This window comes from Sebastes umbrosus, chromosome 19 (genome assembly GCF_015220745.1).
Source record: "Sebastes umbrosus isolate fSebUmb1 chromosome 19, fSebUmb1.pri, whole genome shotgun sequence".
In the NCBI taxonomy this organism is placed as follows: domain Eukaryota; kingdom Metazoa; phylum Chordata; class Actinopteri; order Perciformes; family Sebastidae; genus Sebastes; species Sebastes umbrosus.
In genome coordinates, this window is record NC_051287.1 from 13,695,652 (window position 1) to 13,717,781 (window position 22,130).

General features: G+C 39.8%; 1 protein-coding gene across 2 annotated transcripts in view; it reads right to left on the reverse strand.

The window, feature by feature from the left end:
- Positions 1-447: 447 nt before the first annotated feature.
- csgalnact1a (chondroitin sulfate N-acetylgalactosaminyltransferase 1a) overlaps positions 448-22,130 on the reverse strand; it is a 38,691-nt gene continuing 17,008 nt past the window's right edge. For both annotated transcript variants that reach the window (XM_037752838.1, XM_037752839.1), the window contains exons 4-9: positions 18,611-18,827; positions 16,429-16,530; positions 6,577-6,755; positions 5,313-5,407; positions 5,018-5,099; positions 448-2,908 (exon numbers count right to left, since the gene is read on the reverse strand). In XM_037752838.1, the coding sequence (XP_037608766.1) occupies positions 2,613-2,908; positions 5,018-5,099; positions 5,313-5,407; positions 6,577-6,755; positions 16,429-16,530; positions 18,611-18,827 (971 nt within the window). In that variant the 3' untranslated portion in view covers positions 448-2,612. The remainder of the gene's footprint in view (positions 2,909-5,017; positions 5,100-5,312; positions 5,408-6,576; positions 6,756-16,428; positions 16,531-18,610; positions 18,828-22,130) is intronic.

Genomic DNA, 22,130 nt, shown 5'->3' on the forward strand with positions numbered 1-22,130 from the left:
TTGTCTTGATTGACAGGTGAAGACTTTGCAATTAAAAAATGTCATTATGGAATAAAACGGCCATCAGGAAAAAAAATGTGTGATAAAAAACAGACTTTAGAAAAACTTCACGTTTGAAATAAAAAACCTGCTGAAATTAAATGAGCTCCTCAATACTCTGTTATAGTGTGAATAAGACGATAACATTTAACATTGTAAGAGCTGAGCTTTAACACATGTGTTGGATTATTTATTTCATAATGTTTTATCCATTTATTCAATACTGAACACATGTCCCTGAAAGGTTAAATTAATTATATTTATGTATTATAACATGTATCATAATGGGCTTGCCAAGAAGTAAAAGTAATTATTTTAATATTCTCTAATATATAATTGTCTTATTTTCCACCTTATTGCGGGATAAGACTTGATAATTACAGCGGATGGCATAATAATAAAACATACTCAATGCACAAATATGTTTTATTCAACTAATGTACATGAAGTGAAAAAATAACTTGAAATTTACATTTCAAAGCCATTAAATGTTTTTCGATTAAATGTTTTTTTTTTCTCAAGGAATGTTTCAATTGAAAACAATAAAAACATGATTCAGAAAGTACCTCTTTTCACATCTTTGGTCATCCACCAAAAATAGCTGCAGCTCGTTTTGACTGAAGCACTGGAGCAAGATGTATATTAAAACTAATATAAAGTACCATCGATGCAGTTACATCTCTAAATCTACAGCATCTCCAGTTTCCATGACTGCTCATTAATACTTTTTTGATTGACAGAAACAAAAATATTAATCAATAAGTTTCATTCTGACTTGTTAAGTCATCGTCAATGTCAGGACAGTTAACAGTATTACAGTCAGTCAGTCAATAATCCTTTCCTTTATCTATCCACAAATTATTTATGTGACAAAAACACAAATAAGTGTACATTATGTTTTATTTTTTAAATTAAAAATAAACGTATCTTTAGTTATATTTTGGGCTTATTGCGACAGCGATAGCGTCATTTTACTGACAAAAACCTAAAGATACTGTCTTTCATAGCATTCATTATAGAGGTGAATGGCCCACTCATAATACTGTCCAGGCAACAACTGCATCAGAAATAATAATCCTTATACATGGTGGCATTTACAAAATAATAACAAACATAAATAAAGGAATGAATAATTTATAAAAAATAATATGTTTTACAAGGCCATTCCAGGCTTTAAAAAGAGTCCTTCATTGTTTACGCACCGACATGTCGCTCACTTTCAGTCCACTAGGTGGCTCTGTTTCCATACACATAAAAACCTGTGTTCAATTTTCACTGGCCATCCAGAAGAGACAAGTGTTCAGGTGTAATTCACAGAAGGCACACAGTTCCCCTTTCACACAGAGACACTTTGCTGTGTATTCTTTCTGAAAGGCCCTCCTGCAGTTTAATGAGGAAAATACAAACGGATGGATGAATTCAGACAGGAGGTCTGTTGATGAATGTCCAACTCCAGTTGTGTCGATGAATTCCTCAAGGCAATTTTTAATTAAACTTAATTTCGTATTGTCCTTTCCAGAGCAACAAAGTGCTCAGAGTCCTTGAAAAGTAAAAAAGTTTTCACACGTTTCATTAAAGGAATAGTTCGACATTTTCCAAAATATACCTTTTCGCTTTCTTCCTGAGAGTTAGATGAGAAGATCGATACCACTGATACCACATTGATACAATTTGTACGTTAAATATGAAGCTACAGTCAGGAGTAAGTTACCTTAGGTTAGCATAAAGACAAGAAACAGGGGGAACAGATAGCCTGGCTCAGAAATAGTCAAGAAATTACACTTTTACACATTTTGTACGGATTCGAGATACAGTGATCAACCGCTTACATGGATCAAAAGCTTGGTACAGAATCATTGTTATACAAATGCGGTTAAAATAATTCACTTATAGTAATCAAGTAGTCCATTTATAGTGTTAATTTTGGGTCTTTTCATACATGACAACTTATGGAAAAGCATTTCAAAACTACGTTAGACTAACATTAGTTGAATTTTTGTTTTGTTTTTTACTTTACTCCCTTACTTTGCCTCGTGGACATCTGCTCTCCGGCTGGATACCTGTGCTGCTTGCACATTGATATCAGAACGAAGTGAGCAGGTAAATAGCGAATTGGTCCGTTTCATTACTTTTTGTATAAATGTAATAAATATACAAATGTCAATTAGATGGTAATCTGCATGAGAATTGATGCACAACAACACACATTTGGTTATAATAATCATCTATTTATAGTGATCAATTTGCCCTGGACAGACGTGATCACTATAAGCAGTTTCCACTGTATAACGTGTACTGTAGGCAGCTTTTTCCCCCTTCTGTCAGGCTAGCTGTTTCCCCCTGTATCCAGTCTTTATACTAAGCTAAGCTAATCACCTTCTGGTTGTAGCTTCCACATGAGAGTAGTATCGATTTTATCTAGCTCTTGGTAAGAAAACAAATAAGCGTATTTTCCAAAAATGTTGAACTATTCCTTTAAACTCTGTTGTAGCTCAGATCAGTTGAATTCATCGGAGTTATTTCAACTGACTGCAGTCTTTGCGGTGATTCAAATTCAACCAACTTTAAAGTCTTCATGTCTTCTTGGGGTTTGAGTTTTGCTGTTGTTTCTGTTTGCGGAGGTGAGCTTCGATCTCGTGCCTGAAGAACAGCATCCCCAGCTGGCCGTGTGACGCCTCGTTCATGGCCTTAGACTGCATGCACATGCGGTACTGGTCTGGAGGGAGCTCATCAGCGCAGTGCTTCTCGTGCCACAGGTGGAACAAGCCTCGCGATGGCGCTCGGACCACTAGGAGGTTGCTGTGGAGGTACTTCCTGTACAGGTGGACGTCTTCGCCTCCCCAGCCTTTAATGTCGATGTCAAAACCTCCTGGAGATAACAGAGCAGAAGGGGAATTCAGCAGAACATAAAACTTTATTACACCATCATAGGATGAGTTGTTATATAAAGATGTTAAACCTTTTGATATGCAAACATTTCTAAGTAATTTATGCCTTCACTGTGCTGTTTTTTTTACTTCCTCATAAAGGAACGCTGATTATGAATCCTGATTACAGTTTACAATATGTGATCATAATCAGTTTTCTCTCCACTCGGCCTGGTTTGTTGTTTAACGAGGAGGCGGTGAGGACATGGACCGATGCTGCAAAACAGTTGGCGACCAGGCGTGTTCAGACATGCACCTTTAGAGTACTTGTGTCTGCTCCCAAGTTGTGTCTCTCTATAGTTTTATTTTCAATATTCTGTCTGTCCCTGTCTCCATTGTTACTCTCATGCTCCGGGGCTAAACAGAGATAAGGAAGGAATTTGAACCCAACAGATGAATTCTTCATTTGTTTATGTGCATGATGCACTGCTGGCCTAAATAACACATTGCATCACAATTTCTGAAGAACATTAAACTGCACAACTTAATTATGCTTTCAAAGGAAGAGTTTGGCTTTCTGGGGAAACACACTTATTCCCTTTCTTTGTCAAGAGTTAGATGAGAATACTGATATGTCTGTAGTTTAGCATTAAGATTGGGAACACAGGGAAACAGTTAGCCAGTCTAAAGGCCCAGACACACCAAGCCGACATCTAAGAACTAGCGGCGATGAAGGCCGACTGTTGCGCTCGAACACGCCGCAAAGACTACAGCCGACGGTCAACTAACACGTACGTTCTGCGCCTGCATGAGAGGAAATAACTCTCCCTACCAGCAGGCGGTGGTAGTCTGTATTCGTCATTCAAAAAGGTAAACCAGAAGACCGAGGACGGCGGATATACAAGCTGTCGTTATGATACGTACATTAAATAAAGCGCCGTTTGACGATCATTTTCACACCACTCTCACTCACCACTTAGCTTCATTCCAGATGGTCATGTGGCTGTGAAAGTAACCGTGTATTTGAATGATCAGATGAGATGAAGATGAAAAATGAGAAGAGCCTTCTGTGTTTTTCCTCTTGACTTTACTCGTTGGCTTGCTTTCTTCACTTCCGCTTCTCTTCTCGTGCACTGATTCGCTTAAGCTGAACAGCCAATCAGAGGGATTTCTCTCACCGACTGGCTCCGCCACCGATTCAATATGCTGAATCAGCCAAAAGGACTCCGACACGGGCAGACTAGAGCCGACGGTGCGGGACACACCACAAAAACTAGGCCGACAGACGCTGACCGACAGCCCCAAACTGTCCCAAAGGGCCTTAAAGATAAAAAATGTGCCAACCTCTAAAACTCACTAGTCAAACACAATTTATATCTTGTTTGTTTAATCCGTATACCAAAGTGCAAACCAGATAAAGTGTAAACTAAGCTAAGCTAACTTGCTGCTGGCTGTAGCTACATATTTACTGTATCAATTTCATGTGATTAGGTAAATTGAAAGTTAAAGTTTATTACATACATATGCTTTTACATATTTACATACATGAATAAATTACACACATAATTCTTGGCAAGACATTGAATATAAAATGTCAAATTTTTCCGTTAAATCAGATTGCTGTCCTTCTTGGAGTCTGTTTTACATTTCTGGCACAGTTAAGCGAGAGCATTTGCATGCGTGTGTGTGTGTTTTGGCCCTAAACAATAAACCACTTTGAATTTCACTGTAGCCTTTAATTGATGTCACTTTGGGGGGAAACTAAAAAGATGCAAATCTGTCTTGAGAGCCAATATTCCTCAACTAACATACAGATGGAGAGGACATGGAGCTATGAGATATGCTAATGTATGCTGCTGATGCTCAGAGCTGTTTCATGCAGAGTAATATAATAAAATCTCCTCCCGGTTTAGAAAAATAATGTCATTTTGAACCATTTGTGTTCTGACATTTTTCACATCCATTAAGCTATGGCACCATTAACATAGGTATAGCCTAGGAAGCCCATTTTTACCCTGCAACACCTCTGCACGGATAATAAACCCCCAAGAGCCGCTGTTTATGAATTCCTAAGTTGTTGTGATGGGCATTACTGCGGTGCAAATATTTACCAATGTTGATGAAGTCGGACCTGTATTGGCAGGTCATGCCGAAACCGAAATCCCTCCAGAACCCTGTGTCTTTCTTGATCGCCTGCAGAGAGAAAAGAACTGCAAGTCTCAGAGAGCAGAAGAGAAATATATCATCAAAAGGAGCTTCTGTGGATTTGTAGCAGCTGGAGAGGGGAAATATTTCTGAACCTCGCAGCCATGTAGCACCGCACTGAAGGTGATATTTTCCACAAGTGGCTTACAGAGTGTATAAAAAAAGAAAAGGTAGGCGATAGATTTGATTGGTGTGTTTTACCAGCTGTTGCTCCACAGGCGGGACGTGTTCAGGACTTCCGTAGATCAGAGTGGGGTTGTACTGGCTGAACAACACCGGGTAGAACACCTTTTTACCTGAGAGGGAGCGAGAGAGCGGGGTCAGACAGCGGGGTCAGATAGCGAGGCAGTGATTTGATGGGAATGGCAAGCCCTTTTAACATTTAATAGGTTTCACTTGACCATCTCTAATTACATTTGAGACATCTACAAACACATCTTGACTAGTCATAATAACAATTTGAGCATTTGGAATTATAATTCAAGATATTATCTGCCATTGTATCTGGCTAGTAAGAACAACAATTAAAGATATCTCTAAATATATTTAGATTACTCATAAATCCTTTTAAGATATGTATAATGACGTCACTTAAATCATCACACTGTTTTATCATTCATTAGATGGACAGGATTCCCTTTACAGATATCCACAATGCATTTATGACTACTCAAAACTTTAATTTAAGATATCTGTAAATACATTTTGACTAGTCAAATTAAAATCTGAGATATTTCTGATTTGATCTGGCTCGTAAGAATTATTTATTTTTTATTAATTTGATTTGATAGGGACAGAGCATGTTAATGAACATCAGTATAAAATACAAGATGTACACATGCCAGAAATAACAAGAATGCTAGTGACAATATACAGATACAAATACACAACTAGAAAAGACAAAATACATTGTGCAACGTGTCAAAGTGATCACAGCTTCGGTGCCTAATTAGAGATATTTACAATTCATTTTTCCTAAAATGAAATGGGAATTCAAGATATCTACATTTAAACTACGAGTAGTCATAACTCAAACTGAAGATATCTTAAATGTAGTTTTGAATAGTCATAATCTAAAATAAAGATATCTTTAATTCAGCGCTTTTAAAGATATCTTAATTATCTTTTTGTAAATCTCAAACTGAAGTTATGACCAGTCAAAACTACAATGAAGATATTTCAATTTGAGCTCAATTCCCTTTAAGATCTGCAAAATAATTATGGATATCTTGAAAAGGGTATTCGTGGAAGCCAATAAAGAAAAAGCTTTATTTGACTATCCCTATAATTACATTTTACATATCTACAAATGCATATAATCTAGTCACAATTACAAAGTGACTAGTCAGATTCACAATTCAAGATATCTGCAAACACACTGCAGTGTAAATGGAGATATCCTAAATGCATTGTGGATATCTTTAATCAATATTTTATATGTTAAAAGGGTAAAAGTATGTCTCACCGGGCTGCGTGTTGAGTCGACAGGTGTTGAGGAAGTCAGCGGTGAAGTAGATGTCGACGTCGCAGAAGAAAAGCAGCACGTTGCCTCCTTTCCAGGCTCGAGCCCCGACGTCTAAACCCCGTCCCCGAGAAAACTCCTCGTCCAACTGCAGCAGAGTGTAGTTCTTAAAATTAACTTCCCTGCAGAGAGAAAGCGAGAAGAGAGAGGTTAGACAGAGAACCAGGAGTCAATTTTCTTATTGAACGCCCACAGAATGAAAATATCAATACCTGAAAACACATTTTTGCCAAGTTTATTCAAACTAAAAAGAGCTCATTCAAACTGTCTTTGGTGAAGCTGTTAATGTGTACAGAGAAAACATAACTGTAGGATTTCTTTTTGCATACTATAAGACACATTTTTCCCATTTCTTTTCTCAATTTTTCTCCCTTTAAGTGTTATCAGTAAGTTAATTCCTTGTCCTTTTTCATCACTACTTTTTTATGTATTCGTGGCATTTATTAATTACTTTATGTTTTTATATCTAATCTTAATGAACAACTCTGTTCTCCTGTGCCTTTGATTGATTGCACTTTTATCTCCTGCACTGAATTTGGGTCATTTGGGTTGATTTCATTATTTAAATCTATTATAATTGATTTTATTTTAATTTTTATTGTACTGTGTTTTCCTTTTTTATTGTTTTATTAAGAGAGAGAGAGAGAGAGAGAGAGAGAGAGAAAGAGAGAGAGAGAGAGAGAGAAATTGAAATAAAATCAATGAAAACAGGAAATGATTAAGAGAAAGTCACAGAAGAAAGCAGAAGTAAGACTGTCGGTTGATAGTTGATGGTTGATGATTTATACGCTGGTTGAAATACTCCAAAAACTGAAATTCTAACACAAATATTCAGCAGGTAATCTTGCAGGTCTGATAGTCTCCAAACCCGTTGTGCACCTCAGCTGTGAAATCGTGTTGTGTTCAATCTGCAGCCAGTAATTTCATTCATTTGTCAGTTAGTCTTGTGCCAAAATCCCATTTAAATACCATTATTATTTCAGTTGATACTGCGCTCAGATGGTGTTTATTCCTAAATAAATTTGTGTTTCACCAAATTATCACAAACTAGCACAGCACAGCACACAAGGGGCCTGATAGTTATTCAGAATAAGCCAAAATATAATGAAGCTGCCATATGCACTGGATCAACAATGAAGTGGGAGGAACCTGAGGGTCAACAGGAGCCAACAGTACAATTTTGCCCCTGGCGTCTCTGGTGGGTTAATTTGGCCCTGGTAATCCTCTGTTTTCTGGCTTTTATGCCTTTAGTCTTTCCCACCCAAATATTACACAACATGATGACCTCATGAAGTTCACATCAGCACAACTTTTTGTGGACTGACTTCATTGCACACCTCAAACATGCTCCAATCTCCTGCTCTTTTCTCTTCTGATCATGACACAACTGTTACTGGAACTGAAAATGAATCGACAACAAAGCTTCCTCCATCACCGGCCTGAAGATTTCTAAGGATGTGGTGAGAGTAAAGGGATACAGCTGGATCCAGATGTACACAGCTGTGGCTTTTTTCCCCCTTAACCATAACAATTCACACTGCTAGTGACTAATCCGTTACTCATGCACATACACAGACTCAGATAGAAGATACTGAGGAAAAACTGGTTCACACGTCTCGTGTTCGAGGCAGAACAAACAGGATTGAATCTCGTCCTTCATTCCCGTGATGACACATGAAAAAGAGAGAGAGCAGGTAGACGTACACAGCTTTGTTACAGGAAACCAGGATGACCAGAGGAAACATGGTCTGTTTGTTTTTACCGGAGGCAGCTTGAATCACGCTTCCCACATTTCCATTTGACTGCTGTGTGGATGTGAATAGTGTGTATCAGCATATTTATTCATGTGTATTACTGTGTAAAAGCCTTTGTCTCAAGGCTATCCTTTCAGCCACTCCCATAAATAAGACATAATGAAACCTTTTTATCCTGACCAGAGCACAGAAACGTAAACATGACGCCACTTATGAGCGTTTTATTTGTCTGTCTGAATAACAACTTTAAGTAATATATATATACAGTATATAGGACCAATTACAAGATGTATGTACATGTCCTTATGTGTTTATGTGCTGTCAGTCAATACGTCTGCAGTCTATTTTCCACGTCTGTCTACAGTTTATGAATCCAAACAGAGTCAATGTGTTTCACACAGAGTCCCGGGAGAGGCTGACCCACTCGCTGGCACTAAACGGTCCACAGATGGCTACAGCACAATAGCTCTGTTTGTCTCAGACAATGATGATGCAATAGCAGCTCCATTCACGTGTTGATTCAGTCTCAACCTTTAACAGGGCGGGAAACTCAACCATCAGAGATGAAGACGAAACTTTCAAGAGGAGTGAAAGTGTTTTGACATTTGGGGAATACCGTTATTGGCTTTCTTTACGAGATGCTAGATGAGAAGATCGGTGCCACTCTGTATACGCTAAATACAAACAGAAGGTTAGTAGGGGTGCAAATCACAAGTTTCCACACAATACAATACTATATAGATTCTTTGGACAACGATACGATATTTGCTGATATCACAAAGTCGATTCAGGGGCCTGCGTTCGATATGAGACGATATCATATGCCACAATCAGTTATCATTTATATCATTTTACAATTGTATTACTGGGCTCTGTAGGAAGATGGAGCACTTGGATGGAAATGGTGATACAGGCATGCCACTGGAATTTCAAAATAAAGGTGTATCATCAGCTTAGCATAAAGACAGATAGGCTTGGCTCTGTCCAGAGGTAAAAAAAAAAATCCATCTACCAGCACCTCAAAAATGATTTTTTACATTCGGGTTAATGTACAGATTGGTTGTTTTTTTGTTCGGACACAGCCGACATGGGCACAAATTTGCCTATCAGCACCTTGAAGCTCACAAATTATATCTTGTTTGTTCAATCCGAAGAAAAACCTAAATGTAAATACGACTATTTGTGGATTTACTGGGGATTATGTGCTGCGCTATGCATGAAAAACAAGATATAATGTATTAATTATGCTAACTAAGCTGCTGAACTGTAGCTTCCTATTTACAGACATGAGAGTGGTATCGATCTAGCAAGAAAGAGAATTGAAGTTTTTCCCAAGATGTCAAACTATTCCTATAAAACAGATTTCTGGTCTTCTTGGAGCCTTGTTTTAACATGTTGGCACAGTTGAGTGAGAGCATTTGCATGCTTGAATCACTTTGAATTTCACTGTAGCCTTTAATTGATTTCACTAAATTCAATGTGAATCTGTCCTGAGGGCCAATATTCCTCAACTAATACACAGATAAAGAGGACACGGGGCTGTGAGATCTGCTGATACGTGCTGCTGCTGCTTAAAAACAGGAAGCACTTTGTCCTTTAGATAAAAAAGATAAAATCAGCCTGCCAGCTAAAGCTGTTTTTACATTTAGTTTTTTGAATTAACTAAACAAACAAGATACTGACTAATGTAAATTGTAGGTGGATTTTGTTACCTTTGGACAGACTCAGGTTAGGGTTTCCCCTGCCTGTTTCCAGTTTTTTGTTTTTCTTTTGCACCATAAAGAGAATACAACTGCATTTCTATGTGCAACCCTGTGTTGTACAATGACATTAAAATGAATCTTGTCTTCAAGCTAAACTAACAGTCTCCTGGTGGTATCTTCACATTAAGCGTGCAGGCGTGAATCTCTGGCAAAGGTTTACAAATTCAGCTGTTATATTTTAAGAGGTTATGAATAATTCATTCGAAGTTTTATAGTGGTGATATTTTCCTGATTACTGAAAATACAGTTGTCTCTTTTCCCAGAGAGCCAAAGTTAATCTATTATTCATAACTATATGGTGTGTTGGCCTGAGCGTATTAGCTGTTTAAATAACTCTCAGACGTTTGTGTGTCCACTTACCCATTTTCTGAGTCTCTAAAATGCAAGCCCCAGAATATAAACACTAAGTGAAAAGTCAACTTAAATCCTGCTACATCCTTGTTTTTTTAAATTACTTTTTTATATTCTGCTCTTTTTCTTCCTTCTTCCTCCACAGACGTCAGCCCCCTTATTACGGCCTAAAATAGTCAATTTGTTTACTGTGGGCGTGATGGCTGGTACCTAGAAGGGGCTAAACTGCTGAAATTGTGTCAGAGAGAGAAGCCTGTTAAGAGCTGTCATGTTGTGTCTCAGCGGCAGTCCTGATCCTGTTAGTTCTGCTCAGGACAGCAAGGGGAGACCAGATTTTTCTTTCTCTGTGAATCTGTGCCTCTGTGTAACCATTTGCATGTATTTGCTTGTGTGTGGTTGTAGCTTGAGAACTGACTGAATGTGAAAAGTCTCAGCAGGCCTCAATGTGGCCATATAAAGGCTTCTTTTCAGTCTCCACACCTCTCTGAGATAGCTACCACTGAAGCATTCTTGCTTTTTAGCCGTGCTAGTGACATTAATCTAGGGGTGGCAATGTTGGTGTCGGTCGGCCCGCCGGTTTGGTCCAGGGATTTGATGGATTAGCACAAAAGTTTGTAAAGAACATTCTTGTTCCCCAGAGGATGAATCCTAATTACTTTGTTGATCCCCTGACTTTTCCTCTAGCATCACCATGCAGGTCGATGTTTTCACTTATCCAGTAAAATATCTCAACATCTACTGGATGGATTGGCACAAACGTTTTGTAGACACACTCATGGTCTCCAGAGGATAACTCCTAATGACTTTGGTGATCCTCTGACTTTTCCTCCAGCGCCACCATGAGGTTGGCCTGTGGTTTTGAGTGAAATGTCTGTTGGATGGATTTGGTGCTGAGTAGACATTCATGAGCTAATATACTAAACTATTAGGTGAACATGGCAAACATTGCAACTGGGGTATTTAGCGGCATCTATTGTGGTGTGGTTGCAGATTGCAACCAACCGAGTACCCCTCCGCTCACTCCTCAAGAATGCGGTAACGTGAGCCACCGAGTGCAAAACCGTGGTAATGCCGTTCGCCTCGCCTCAGAGGTCATCCTTACCATAATAACACTACTTTAGGGGCAACAGAAGTCAGATGGCGGCTGGCAGTACCACGGTTTTGCACTATGCGGCTCCCGTTACCGCAGTTTCACAAGCGTGTCGGAGAACTACGGTGGCCTTCAGGTAACGTCAAAAAACGTGAAAGGCTCTCTCTAGGGCCAGTGTTTGGTTTGTCCGTTCAGGGCTACTGTAGAAACATCGCGGAGCAACATGGAGGACCCACTCTCTGTTTAGATATGAAGGGCTCATTCTAAGCTAACGAACACACAATGATTCTTAGTTTCATGTGATTATACACTAATGAAAACATACTCAAGAATAGCTCAAGACTAAACTTCTTGACTAACCACTTCATATTGTTTTTGTTTGTTTGATGGGCTAAATACTGCATAGTAGTTGAAACTTTATGCAATTATGGTTTGCATTGTGCCGCTTTCAGTCAAGTCAAGTCTTGTTGCCTCATAATTACATCTCAACTAAAGAAGCTAAACTGTTTTTACTCCCTCCCTTTGTTTTCTGATGCAACAATGCCAGCTGCTTGCTCTCTTCTACCTGGGATTCTTCTAATGCCTGCAATACATTTTAAACAACCAAAATGTGTTTGTCTGTCACCTGTCAGGGAGGCTGGTGTATCCTCTCTGGGTTACTGTGCAGAAGTAGAAAAAGAAAAGCTTGTCCTTTACAGTGAGCTAGGGAATCAGCAGTCTGTGCATGTAATGGCGAGGTAAGTGCACGCTATAAAATATGTAGACTTGTTGTGATCACTCTCAGGCTTTGCCCTCAGGCAGCTTCACGAGGTATCAACAGCAAGTCATTTGCAGAATGGGTGCCGGCGATGTGTAAAGACTCTCTTTAAAATGAATATTGGACAGCTTTCAAAACTGCGCTATGATTTGTTCATCATTTCATCCACTCCTAATCTCTCTATCACCTTCTGCTGGACATTATCCTCTCGCTTCCTCAGAGCTGTCAGGTGCTCTCCAGAGAGTTGTCGACCCGTCTTTGAACTGAATGAAATGCTACAATAATAACATGAAAGGCTTGTTGGAGAGGCTGCCACAAGTTGAGGTAAAGGTTGAATGAGTGACGGAATGATCTCATCCTTCGCTTCTTTGTCTGTCCAAATGTCTGATTCTCCTCTTTCATCTTAACGCACTACTTCCTTTGATATCCTTTTGATGCTCTTTTTCCATACTCGGGAAAATCTGACTTTTTTTTCTCCCCCCAACTTGCTCATCTTATCTTGACACCTCTCCTCTAACTTTCCTTTCTCACCGTTTCCCCCCTCAGCCATCGTCTTCTCCTCTGCGTCTGCAACACAGTACTTATTCATATGTATCGACCGGTATCTCTTTCATGCTTCTCCCTCCCTTACACACAGTTTCCCTCCCTCTTTTTCTATCTGTATCTCTTCCTCTTTATCTCACATTGTTCTCAATCATTATTCTTGTGCATGTAAGGCTCAGAAACGTACATTCCCCCCGACGGTTTGAGCCTGAGTTCACGCTTTGAAGTATGGATGTGTAAGCGATATATTTGAAAGTTCAGCAGCTGATCCTATCTATTTTAAACGATATCCCCGGTGTCTTGTAGAACGCGAGAAGACTGAGGCTTGGATTTTCTGGTGCTTTTCTATCTTCTACATTCTGCTTTGGTTTTTGTTACAGAAGAACTGGTTTGGCCTTTGATCTACCCAAATAATTAGCACCTGCAATACAAAAAACGCATTTTTTTGTCCTCATTTAATCCCTGAAGAGGGGTTGAACGAGGTTAGAGAGCTGGCTGAGATCCGGGACAATGTAGATCTTGTTAGACTGGTTAGAAACTTGCCTTCAGTAGTTTACATTAGCTGATGTCGTATAAATGTTCCTTTGAAAGGATTTCAGCTGGGACACTAAAAAATCAGGGAGTGTGACTGCATGTGATTTAGAAAAAAAAAAGTACAAATAGCTAGAGGTTGTTTGGGAGCAGACACAAATCAAACCAGGTTGTAGAGGTGAATTTAATTTGTAGGAAGGTCGGCGCAGCACAATCAGATCACCCGCTAATGATGCCATCACTGCTGGGAACAGATATTGACTTGTCTGTGTGTGTGTGTGTGTGTGTGTGTGTTCTTGCAATTGAACTGCATCTTTGTGTGAACCAATTTGAGGTTTAGACCTTCAGAGTGAGAACATTTTGTCCGATCCTTAACTCTTCTTTTAGGGTTCAGACTTGTTTTTTTAGGGTTAAAATTGGAATTTGGATTATTTTAGGTTAAGAGATGAATAAAAAAAAGCCTTTGTTAGTATTTGCATGCATGTGTGTGCCATCGACGATCAGTCAATTAGTGTAACAGATGAGTTGCTCGATAAAAGACAACTGTGATTGTAGATTAATTTATCCAACTTGGTTCAATACAACTTCACAAATGCAAATATTGGTTTGTGCTTGGTTTTTGAATCCTAATGACGTTGGTGATCCCCTGACTGTCCCTCTAGCGCCACCATGAAGTTCACATTTTTGTATTTTAGTGAAATTTCTTGACAACTATTGGATGTATTGGCTTAGATATTCATGTCTGGTATATGGACTTTTATATACGACTTTCTGGTCTTCCAGCATGTCTGCATTCACCCATTCACACACACATTAAGTGTCTTGCTCAAGGACACTTCGACATGTGGACCGGAGGTGCCGGGGACCAAACCAAAACCTTTCCGATTGGTGGGCGACCAGCTCTACCTCTGAGCCCACAGCCTGGTGATGGTATGATGGTCTTCATAACTTTTGGTGACCTTTCCTCAGTGCCATCATCAGGACAAAATTTCAGTATGTCCAACACTTTGATTTACGACAACATACAACTAACGAGATTCCCATCAGCCTCAGCTTCACTTTGTGTTGAGTGCTAATTAGTGTTGGCACGCTAACACGCTAAACTGCAGCATGTTAGCATGCTGTTATTAGCATTAGCTCAAAGCACTGTTGAGCCTAAGAGCCGTGTTATGCTTGAAAACAACTAGTTTGTGCGTTGTGTTGTCCGACCACGTCGGACACTATATAGACTAAAACAATTAATTCATTCATAAAAAAAAAAGTTAGATAACTCAGTAAAGAAAATAATCATCAGTTGCAGTACAATTGCACATGTGCACACATCAGTGGGCAACCTCTGGGGTCTGAAAAGTGAAGCCAATGCTGAAGTGCCTTAAACCTGCGTTCTTTCTAATAGCCAGCAGGGGGCGACTCCTCTGGTTGCAAAAAGAAGTCTGATTGTATAGAAGTCTATGAGAAAATGAGCCTACTTCTCACTTGATTTATTACCTCAGTAAACATTGTAAACATGAGTTTATGGTCTCAATCGCTAGTTTCAAGTCTTCTTCAATACAGCATGATGTTCATTTAGTAAATTACGGTCCCATTTAGAGTCAAATAGACCATAAAGCAGGGGATGCTTTAGGGCGTGGCTACCTTGTGATTGACAGGTCGTTACCACGGTGTTATCCTTGTTTTCGTCTTACAACTTTAACCCTTTCACAGTGTGATTTTAGGTCGTGAAAGTTAATTGCAACATTTTGGTCGCTTAAAAATGTATTATTCAGCGTTCGGTTGTACTTAGCTCCACCCTCTCGTGTCACTTCTGGTTGCAAAAAAACAAGATGGCGATGTCCAAAATGCCAAACACAAGCATCAAAATGTCAGTCCACAACCCAATGGGTGACGTCACAGGGACTATGTCCACTTCTTATATTACAGTCTGTGGCACACATGCATGCCTCATCCTGTGTGCCTTTGTGATTGTATCTGTGCGTATACTGTAGCTATATCTGTGTGTGTGTCGGCCTCGGTCCAAGATAATGGAACCACAGGTAGTTATCTTCCAGCGATGATTCACATTCATTTCAACTACAGTCTGAAAGCTGCAATAAAAGAAAAGTAGGAGCACAGAGTTGATTACAGGCACTGATTCACACCCAGGTATGCTGCTGCATAAACGGTGAATGGATTGTTCGGCTGTGAGAAGAATACAAAGAGCCTGAAAGAGTTCAAGGCAGAAGCGCTGCCAGGACAATGCACTGACTGTACCTCCACTTACTTCTACTCCAACTGCTTTTCATTCAATGTGCGTTTCTCTCAAACCTTCTCAATCACTCCTGTAAGAGTTCTTCCACACTAAAATCAATAATATTTCTGGGTTGCTATATGTTCTTCTTTCCTTCTCTTTCTGTTTTTGCCATCTTCTTCACTTCAAGTGTATTTAACGCTGGCTTTTTCATCTTCACAGTTCCCCCCCAAAGAGACGCTGTGTGATATTAGAGACAGTCCGACTGTATCAAGGCCGCACAAAAACCTTCGGGGCTGTGAAATCTACAAGCGTCACCATAGTAACCCCCTCGGGGAATCTGAGGCTCAGTCCATGGTGGATCCGACGTCTGATCAGCCGGCAGCGGTCGTCTCCAGAGGTGTGGGTGTCGAGAGGTCCATGTGAGAGGTTTAGCATGAGTCAGGGATGATCACAGGCATGTTGTAATTTATCTGTGTTGGCTGGTGGTTCTCAGCTCCTCAGTGTGGGTGGCACGCTGCTCCATTATTCATCAGACAGATGACGGGCTGTGGCAGGACGCCGAGCCGGGAGGTGTGTGTTTGTGTGTGTGTGTGTGTGTGTGTGTCATGAGAGAGAGAGAACGTGAAGGTTTCTGGTGTATGTGTGGAAACATTTTTACAGCGTCTGCTTCTGAGAGCGGGTGCGTGACTGCGGTAGCGTTCATTTCATTACATAAATTGCCTTCCATATTGTGCTTTTGGCCTCTAATTTAAAGCTTGGCTGTGCTTCCAACCCACCTGGATGTGTTCTCCAGAGTGCTGCGGACTTCACTCATCTGCTCTTTCCCAAAATACACCACCGTCAGATGGACCCGGCCGTCCTGACGTACACAGACTTCCCTGTACGTACAAACAGACACACACAGGAAGGAACATTATGGATGAAAGCGTTCTCAAACTGAGCAGGAAGGAAGAGCATTGCGATTAATTAAGGGTTTGTAAAAAAAAAAAAAGAAGGCCTTGGTTTAGAGGTTTTAGTCTGTCAAGTGCTGAAATGATTAGTCCAACAACAACTCAGATAACTGATTGACAAATCCTTTAAATCATTCATCAAGAAAAAGTGTCAGGCATTTGCTAGTTTCAGCCTCTCAGATGTGATGATTTACTGCTTTTTCTCAGTTTTTATATCTGTAAATCTTTGCTGGAGAAAACATGCATTAAAAAGACATCACCTTAGGATCTGGGTGACTGTAACATTTTTATTTCACTGTTTCCTGACATTTATAGACTAAAGGATTAATTCATTAACTGAAAAAATAACAGCCAATTTAATTGTCAATGGAAATAATCTTCATTCTCAGCTTTTAATCCTCAACTCTACTCACTCTGACACAGCACAGGGTAGAGATTGTACGCGAGTAAACGGGAGACCAGGTGGGAGATGCCCGCAGGCACTTTGTGCCAAATGTCAAATGTCAAATATATCACGCACGTGCTGGAGATAATTCACCTCCTCTCCCAGAGCACATTTTCCCCAAAGGCACACTGGGAAATATGTCTCATAAAACACAACTATAAACACAAAATGCCTAAAAATGACTCAATACGTGCAGAGGATACTGAGTAGTCATGAATAGTACGATTTCTACTGTCATCATGGATGCTGTTGTGTTAAAGCCTCGCTCTAAATGCTTAATTGATTTTTTTTTTTCTGGGATCTGATGAGGCATTCTTCATTTTGTCACTGGCACCACAAAGTAGAAAAAAACAAAACATTTATAATTATTTCATGCAGTACTGTAAGAGCAATATTTTCTTATTTTTTAAACTCCAGAGTGCCCGTCTGCAAATGTTTGTAGTTTGTTTGTGTTTGTGTGAATTCACATTTTATCTCTGCACTAGGGGAAATATATCACAGTGCATAAGAAATGCTGCTATTTTCCAGTCTCAGGGTGAATAAAGAATATTTGATAAATGTGCAGTTACTCTCCGTTATCACCTCCTAAACACATACACACACACGCAGTTTCTCCTGGTACATCTTTATGAGGGTAAAGTGTTTGCTCAGCGACTCGCCGAGTCTTTCAAGTAAGTACACTTCTTACCACGCTGTATATCAACTGCTGCTGGTCTGCCCAGGGGGGTATTTTAATGGGCTGAACACGGCTACTAAGCAGGATTTACCATGTAAAAAGAGCTGTGATAAGCAGCAGCGGCTGCCCAATAAATCCCAGACATTAAGAAGGATGTTTCCTCAGCTGATGGAGACGGACTGCGGAGCTGAGGCGAGCATGCTTTGCTGTTAGCTGATGAGATTTGACTGCTTAAATATAAATATGAATGTGAATTATTTCTTTAAATGATTGCAGTTATTCATTCATGCAGAGAATCAGCCTCTTTATCAAAAATCCGCCATGGTTTAATCACATACTAGCCTGGATCTATTTGTGATATAATGTGGTATATTTGAGATGCTTATTAGTTCCATGCATTAAAATTGTATAAGTGTGAAATTACATTTCCTGTGGTCATGTGCTAACTGATGAAAACTGGGCTGGCATCTGGGAGCTTAGTCTGAATCATTTAAATCTCTTAGATTTGTTTACATTCTGATTATGCTAACCAGCGGCAAAATAAATTAACTGATAACACTACATGTGCAGTTTCAAAATATTAATTAAACGTTCCTTCAAAAAAAGAAGAAGGAAAAAATAGCCTCTCAGATGTTAATTTTCTTTCCTCTAATCTCGTCCACGTCTGCCTGATCCCCAATTAACATGCAAAACTGGAATTGAAACTGGGTTTGTCAGTGTCACGTTTTCCTGAATTAGTTACGTGTGACACAACAAACCGCGTTGAATAATTCATTGTGGTGCTTCTGTTTATGTCACATTGTTTTGTGTGAGTTTGCAACTAACAGCTGGAAAAACAGAATAACAAAATCAGAAATTTGAGAAAAAGTTCGATCACCGAGTCTCACCTGAAGTTGTGCATGAAGTGTATGAACTTGTCTGTGCGTCTGGACAGCGGGACGATGATGTTGATCGGGACGTTGGCCGTGTCCACCCTCTCGTTTTTCACCTTCATCAGTGGCCCAAAGGGACGGAAGAGGACCAGGCGCCTGAATTCATTACTGGACTCCCCTCTGAAGGTCAGCTCGTACAGCGTCCCTTTGTCCTTCTCTGTACGGGTGATACCTGATGGGTGAGAAACAGAGACATGGACTCATGACCAAACAAACTTAGATATTAGTGCCAATCACCGTGCATGTTTCTTTTTGTGATAATCAGTAGCTGTATTTATATACAACAGTAATATTTACTATTTAAGCCTGTTTAAAATATTTGATATAACTCCCGGCAAGAAAGTGTATTTCACAAAATGCCGAATTACTCCTTTAAATCTTGCAGCTGTAAATAATCAGCTATATAAATTGAACTTCTAGTAATTTTGTGAAAGAAATAAGATGCATATTAATAGGGCTGCCCCCTCTTAGTCGATTAGTCGACTAATCGGTCGTTTTGGTATTAGTCAACTAAAATTTCTTTTGTTGATTAGTAGTTTTTTTTAGACTTTTTTCATGCTGAATGACTTATTTCCAAGGAACTTATGAGCACATCTCTGGTAAACACAAGATTTAAAGTGGTGCTTTTGTGTGATTCTTGGTGGCAGACTTAAGCCATCGCTCTGCTTCCTAGCTGAGATCACATCAATCAACCTCAGACTAGAACTTGTGCTATCGTCAGCCCCACTCCGTCTCGTTTACATCATCGAGTTTACAGTGTCCTGGGAGGAGGCAGCGGAGGAGGGCTACGAGCGCAAGAAGCTGAGCTTGCAGCTGACGCTAAGCAACGTGGCTGAAAAGCAAAGGTCCCACCAGTCGAGATAGGCTGCAGAGAGTTCATAGCCACATCAGCATCAAGGCTACTCCAGGAGATAGGAGTCCGAGGCAAGGCCCACTTGCAAGCATTTAAAGACCTCTCCACAGCTGCTGAAAAAGGCAGTCAGTGGCTCTGGATGAAGAGCAAAGACTCCACCTGGGCACCCAGGTGAGCGGTGGCATCTAGGGGAGAATCACTGCTGAACCCTCTGGAGGTGTATTTTCCTATTAGCGAAAGACTGAAGAAAGAGGGCACCCACTTGAACCCAGAAGAAGCCATCCCTAACTTGATCACCCTACTTGTAAGGGGTAATAACAACTAGTCCTGTAGAACACATTTACAGATCTGTCAATTAAATCAATTAATGGATTAGTCCACAAAAATCGTATGAGTGTTAGTCGACTAAGAATTTATTTGGTCAAGGACAGCCCTATATGTTAACATTGACTTGCATACCAACATATGAATTCACAGCGAAATGTAAATGTAACCCAGTGCAATAACAATGTGACTATTTTTGTTGTACATAATAAGTTTTTTTTAGTCAGATTTCACTTTCTGTGCCTGTAGTTCCTCTGCGTCTTTTCTCCGTCGCAGTGATTTGGCTTTTCTTGTTTTCTCCCGGGTGCGGCTTTTTGTTTAAATCCCTTGAGGATTTCTGTGTTTGTGCCGAGGATCATGTTTTTCCCTGCTAGTTTTTAGCATCTAATCTTTAAAAATATCTAAAAAAAAGAAACATCTTTTTTTTTTTTAAGGGGAACATCATTTTTAGCATCAGCTTGAGACGGACTGATACTTTGTTTATATGAGGGGAAAGACAAGAGGGCATTTGAGGCCAGAAGAGACATTGTCCATGCACTCAGCTGCTGCTGGGCAAAGAGCCAGAACTGTACATACACATATAACACACACACACACACACACACATGCACTGAAAGAGCGGCTATGCTGGTCACCCACACCAATTTTCTTGTTACAGGCCTTACGTCAGCTTGTTACTCCAGAGACAAGTTGTTTTTCAATTACTCTGCCATTACAAGGATTATTGCAAATGGACCTACAGCACAGCTGAGGTCTGTGGGGGTAGAGAGAAAAGGGAAATGCAGTACAGGAAGTGAGAAGTGAGACCAGAGAGAAGAGAAACAGACGGAGAGAAAGAGGAAGAAAACTGGAAAGAGACAACAGAGCGCAGACAGATAAAAAAAAAATTAAAAAAGTGAAGGGCAAGTCAGAAAAAGAAGAAGAACAGAGGCAACGATTTACAGTCTGATAGCAGCTTGAATTAAGGCCTTCCTGTTAAGTTGGCCAGCTTCCTGTGATGAGACAAGATAAGCTTTCATTTAGTAAAGAGGCTGAGCAATTTAGACTAAATGCCTTCACATCCTGTCTCTTTTCCTTCTGCACTTTTCTGTCCCTATCTAAGGACAGAATTCAGTGGCTGGCAAGTTCATTTTGCATACCTCCTCTGTTTGTGTGCAGTTTCAGCTCACTAGCTTGCCAATGCAGGCCTGAAAGCTCCCTGAAGATGCTTTTGTCAGTCCGGCCATCTAGACTTCCACTTGTCTGGCTGGCGGATTGGATAAATCGCTGCTTGTTCAAGATTCGCTTAAAATCGATGTCTGAGTCCATTAAAGAGCATTAAGTGCAAAAAAAAATATTCACAGGAGTGAGTTGCTATTTCATTCAAAGTTATAGCTGCACTCTCTTGCTTTTCTGTGGATTGTGGAGGCTATTTACACAAACAGATACGCACAAATGTATGCACATCTATTCAAATCACTGTCATATAAACACACTTAAAAGGGACCAGCTCCATATAGTGATTACAAGCCTATATTGTTCACTTTAAAACCTCCACCCACTCGCACACTGAAGATGGTGTCCTTCAGAAGAGCAGATACACACTAAAATAGCATGTTTGAAGAGATGCTCCTCTGTGTATGAGGAGCTCATTTCCTGAGGTTGTGATCAGAGATGAGCAGATTAGGAGGATATCCTGGCTGTACTTGTACACAAACACACTCACATATTTCGTGTTCAAAAAAGAAAGAGATCAAAGTAACCCGAGGCTGAAGAAGAAAGCGGAGTGGAGTGTTTGGATGTGAAAAAAATGCGTCCAGGAAATTGCATTTATATAGTACTAATGTGTTTTCCCGGTTATGTTGTCGTGACAAATTGTTATTATCTACAAGGCAGACAGAGTGAGGAGGTTGCTGTTAACACACTTTACTCTGAGCTGGTTCAACATAAACATCTGTATTTCTCAAACATGTACTCTGATTGGCTAAGGCATCTTGTGATGGTTAAACCTTGGTTAGATTTATGCAACAAAAGAACTTTGGTTAAGGTTGGCGAAAGATCTCGTGCTTCAAGTTAGGATAATTACCTGACCGTAAAAGGGACAGTGTGTAGCATTTATGCTTTCATAAGTGTATAATCACCTGAAAATAAGAATCATTGTGTTTTTGTTAGCTTAGAATGAACCCATCATATCTACACAGGGAGCGGGTCCTCTCTAAAAATAAATCAATACAAAAATAAATGACTCGATATATAAATAAATAAATTTCATTAAATGTAGCAGAAATAATATTAAAAATAAATGTAGCCATTAATTAA